Consider the following 5,111-nt stretch of genomic DNA (forward strand, 5'->3'; position numbering starts at 1 on the left):
CGTAGCTTTTTTTTTTTTTTTTTTTTACCCTTTAGCAGTGTGATATCTAATTAATGATCTAATTTGTTAGCTTTTCCACTGCTGCAACCAAAAGACCTGACAAGGAAAAGTTCTTTGGCTCAGAGTTGCAGAGGTCTAAGTCCATAGAGGGCCGGATCCATATTCTGGGCCCTCATGGTAGGAGGTGGTGGAGAAGGAAGGCAGGACAGGGCATGGAAATCAGGAAACAGAGAAAGAGAGAGCTCTGCTCACCAGGGTCGAACTCTACACCCAATGGCAAGCCCCAGTGACCAGCTCCTCCAGACACACCCACCTGCCTATAGCCCGCACCTGGTAACACGTCTCAGGGGATTATGCACTGATTGGGCTCAGACTCTCAAACTCAGGTGTTTCACCCCCAAGCCTTCCTGAACTATCTCACAGGAGCTTTGGGGTCCCCTCATCTAAACCAGAATACCTGCTGGCTTACATGTCTCCCCCTCTCAGCAGCGTGATTGAATTAATGGCCTGTTTCTGCTGCAGAGCCCCTCTCGGCTGTTTGTGGTCTGAGATTGTTGCACCATCGGCAGAAGCGCATCATTGGTGGAAAAAATTCTTTAAGGTAAAAGGTTCTTCAAAGGAGATTCTCCACATTATAGAGTGCAACTTGTGTTCTTCTGCTGTTACATGGGAATTGTTCTATGCATTTTATTTTCTAAACTAAGTACTCTTATACTGTTAACTGCCCTGTCCTTTACCTACGTTTGATTGATACAGACCATGTTCTTACATCATTATCCTATGATTTATGTCATAGATGTGTTGCTGAAAAGTGGCATGATAGAAACAAAATAATGTAACAGAGACCTGGGAAAAATGTGGAATGCATTTGATTTAGAATAATGTATCTGATTTGGCTCGTTTCTTTGTAAATCTTTGGTTGCTGAGTGCAGGCCAGCACTGTGTTGACTAAATAGGTCTTCAGCCTGCTTGGGTTAGGTGGGTGGGGAGAGGACTGTGCTCACACCCCATGTGTCCCAGAATGCTGGGTGGCACCTACTACCTGCCTTTGGCACCTCCCCAGGGCTGCTGCTATTTGGAAACCTTCTCCAGGTTGGAGGCAGCTGGCCTCCTGAGTCTCTTTGGAGTCTGCTTCCTCACACCACAGGCCATCAGAGCCATCACTTTGAGGGTTTTCTTTGGATCTTTTGTCTTTTATGGGCAGGTGTCTCCCTCTCTTTCAGGGGTGGCTGGCCCTGGCAGGTTTCCCTCCGGCTGAAGTCACCCCATGGAGGTGGCAGGCTCCTGTGCGGGGCAACGCTTCTCAGCAGCTGCTGGGTCCTGACGGCAGCTCACTGCTTCAAGAGGTATGTGTCCATCCTTGCCAGCACCCTCCTGCTTTGGGACCTGGGTGTCAGAGCTGGGCTGTGAGCCTTCTCTGATGGATGCTTCTTCAGCTTGCGGGAGTGAGGGGTGACAGAAGGAGCACCTTGCAGGGTCATGTTACATGAGATCTGGGTCTGGGGAGAAGAGATCATGGGCTTGGCAGGGAGGCAGCTGTGGCGATGCTTTCCTGAGGTGAATCACAGCCGGTAGATATAAAAGCTGCTTTGTCAATAAAGACACTAAGGAGCAGGCGTGCGGTTCTGGCAGCTTAGACGCTGTTTTCTTCTTGCCAGACCAAACACTCCGCCTTATTCAAGGCTGAGAGAGGATGCTCAGCTGTGGGTGGGCGGCCTCCTCATTGAGTGGCTTCTGTCTTCTTGGTGGTTTGTCTGAGAGTTCTCTGTGTGTACCTTCTAGAATGGCAGGTTGCTTCCATTTTATCCTTGGCTTTCATGCTGGTTTAGTCCTGATTATTTCCTCTTATTTCCAATACTTCATTAGTCAATCCTATCTTCCTGGTTCCAAGGGCAGACCCTGCAGGAAGCCTGCAGGAGGACTGACTCCTCTCCCCTCATCCAGGGCTCTTTGTGGGCTCTAGAGGGTGGCCATTGCCTCAGCATGAACTTTGGGGTGTATTTAAAATACACACTAAACCTGGCAAAACGTGATCACTGAAGCAAGGTGATGTCAATGAGGTGTTTGGTTATACTCTTAACTTTGTGTGTTGGAAAAGTGTCATAATAAAAATCTTCAAAAGAATATGCATTGTATGGTTGATGATTTCTTCCAAGCAAAATTTTGCTTTACATTTTTTTTTCTTTCACACTGGGGATTGAACCCAGGGGCACTTACCCACTGAACCCCCCAGCCCTTTTTATTTACCTATTTTTTAATTTTTGAGACAGGGTCTTGCTGAGTTGCTTAAGGCCTCAAAAAATTGCTGAGGCTGGCTTTGAATTTGCAATCCTCCTGCCTCTGCCTCCAGAGCTTCAGGGACTGCAGGTGTGTTCCACTGTGCCCAGCTTACATTCTTTTTCTCACATGCCCTCATAAGGCATGTACCTTTGCAGACTACTGTGTAGATTTTGTTCATTCACTTCAGCTGCCATATGAACTTTCACTTCTGCTGTAAAACTTATCCAGTTTATTGAATCCCCTATGGGTGGATAGTTAGGTGATTCCCATTGACTGACTGCTAAAGCACCATTCAGTAGAATACGCAGTATGCCGTGTCTCACCAGGGCGCGTGTGGGAGCCTCGTGCTGGGTCCTGAGGTGCCAGGCTCCCTTCAGTTCAGTGAGGCCCTGCCAGGTGTCCTCAAGAGAAACTGGATTCATTCACGACACAGCACTGTGGAAGGTTCTGCCTGATCTTTCCGCTTGAACCTGATACTACCAGAAATTTTAATTTTTGCTAATTTTAGAGATTTGGAGTTTCTTTTAAATTGCATTTCCCTGATTATTGTTTCCCTCTTTCATGAACTCTACTGTTCATGTCCTTTGCCAATTTTCTATTGTATTATCTTTTTTTGTAGTTGACTTAAACACTATGCTGCATATAAAGTCATTTATGATATGTCCAGAACTTTTCCCAGTCTGGACTATCCCTTTTACTTGTTTATGGTTCTTTTCTTATGAAAATATGTCAATTTTTGAAAAGTCTCATTTTCCTTTAAAGTTTGTAAAAGCTTTACATATCTCATTTTAAAAATCTTTCCCTAGACTCACATTAATAAAGATATTTTTACTTTTTTCTAAAAAATTTATAGTTTTGGGCTGACGTTGTGGCTCAGCAGTAGAGTGCTGGCACAGCACGTGTTGGGGCCCTGGGTTCAATCCTCAGCACCACATAAAAATAAATAAACAAAATAGGGTATTTGTCCATCATGACTAAAAAAAATTAAAGAATTTATAGTTTTGCTTTTAATATTTAGACTTTCAATCTGTTAAGTTTATTTTTGTGTATGGCATGTGGTGTGAGGAAGGGGCCAACTTTCACACTCTTCTTTGTGGATAGTCTTCCCAACACTTCTTTTTTTTTGAATGTTCCATTATTTACCCACTAGTTTATGTGAACTATGTCATATATCAAATTCTCATATATTCTTGTTTCTAGGATCTCTAGTCACTTCCACTTATCTGTTTCAATAAATATTTTTGAAGTAATCTATTCAAGGTGTTGCCAAAAATATAAATATACATTTTATATCATATTTGTCTGGGATATAATTGAGTGTGAGAATGCTGCTACATGCCAGTGGGCTTAACGCATTCCTGTGTTACCTGAGTAGCACAGGTAATAAAGATTATATTTGTTCATTAACTTAAACAATTATTGAGCCCCTGAGGCCCAGTAAACGCTGTGCACTCATGGTGCAGTGGAGACTGAGACAGGTGAAGTTCTGCTATCATGGAGTGTATGATGTGGCTGCAGAGTCCAGAGGAGGGAGACATCTATGTTGCTTATGACCAGCAAGTGCATAGGGCCCACAAGAGTGCTTTTGTCACTGTGTAGTACTATACATTAGACGTCGAGGTTCCTGGGTGCCTACTGCACAGCCACAGGAGCTCTGGGGCTGGCACTTGATCAGTCATCTCTGGTTCCTTTGGGCTCCAAGGCTAAGAACCGCTTGCTCCATTGATAGACTAGAATATGATCTGGACCTTTGGAGGATGGTGATGGGAAGAATGTTATGGAGCTGACGGATGCTGCCTGTTCAGTACCCCAGTTGCTAGACTGAGAAAGGCTCCCTTGGTAAATGAATTATAGTCTGTGTGCCAGAAGGCTGGGAGAGATGAGTGATATAAATGTCTGAAGACAGGCTCACGGTGCTGCAGATTTGCTAGGCCAATTCTAATAAGCAACATGGAATAAGGATGAGCACAGTGCCTCCTTAAATACAGCACATGTGGAAGACCTCTGAGCTTTGATGTCCTGCAGCCCTAATACAAGTCAGCAGTGCTGTGAGTCTGCTGCACAATTAACTCAGCCTGGGCAGCACCCTCAGAGCAGTGCTGCCTGTTCTTACCCTGCTCTAGCTGCTGTGAGGACGTCATATCTCGTAAGGGAGAACTGTGCTCAGTGAGGGGAGCTGCATGGTGAATCTTGAAGGACAGGCAGGTACAGAGGGGAGATTTGTAGTTATTTTGTATTTAACACTAGAACAGTTCAAAGATGGAATGAGCTATATATGTGGGAGGAAAGTTATTTTGTTATGGGATCTGTTTTAACAAAGAGGCTGGATTTGTGTAGCAGTAGAGGCTGGTGATGGACAATATCCAATGTTAGAGTGCAGTGGTGAGAGACATGAGCTGCAATGGAAGAAGAGCAGAGTTTGGCACTGGTATTGTGAGTTAGGGTATCAGAACTGGGAAGTATGTGGTATGGTATGGTATGGTACTGTTAGCTAGGTTGTCAGACCTGGGACGTATATAGTGACTTAGAAGAGACAAGGGAAAAGACTTAGGATGTTAAGGCTGTAGATTTCTGTTTCATTCACTAGGCCATGGGAGATCACGGTTTTCTGAACCTTGAAATATGATTAAGAGGTGTTTGTGGAGAAGAGTCATTTGGAGATGTGTGAGACAGGTCTCATGTTGGACAGACATCTAAGGGTGTGACAGTGAGCTTGAAATGATATGAAACATCTTTGCAATGCACTTGTATGCCTTTTTATGCAATGACTCAACTTTGTCTGTTTTACCAAGCAGAAGGCCCACTTCAGTAAGAGCAGGAAGGACTGCATG

The 5,111-nt window shown here is 44.4% G+C and overlaps 1 protein-coding gene across 1 annotated transcript in view; it reads left to right on the top strand.

The window, feature by feature from the left end:
• Positions 1 to 5,111, top strand: part of Prss12 (serine protease 12) — a 63,371-nt gene that overhangs the window by 51,710 nt on the left and 6,550 nt on the right. The window contains exons 8-9 of the mRNA XM_027952333.2: positions 523 to 601; positions 1,224 to 1,346. Of these exons, the coding sequence (XP_027808134.2) occupies positions 523 to 601; positions 1,224 to 1,346 (202 nt within the window). The remainder of the gene's footprint in view (positions 1 to 522; positions 602 to 1,223; positions 1,347 to 5,111) is intronic.

Source organism: Marmota flaviventris, chromosome 7 (assembly GCF_047511675.1).
Source record: "Marmota flaviventris isolate mMarFla1 chromosome 7, mMarFla1.hap1, whole genome shotgun sequence".
NCBI lineage: Eukaryota > Metazoa > Chordata > Mammalia > Rodentia > Sciuridae > Marmota > Marmota flaviventris.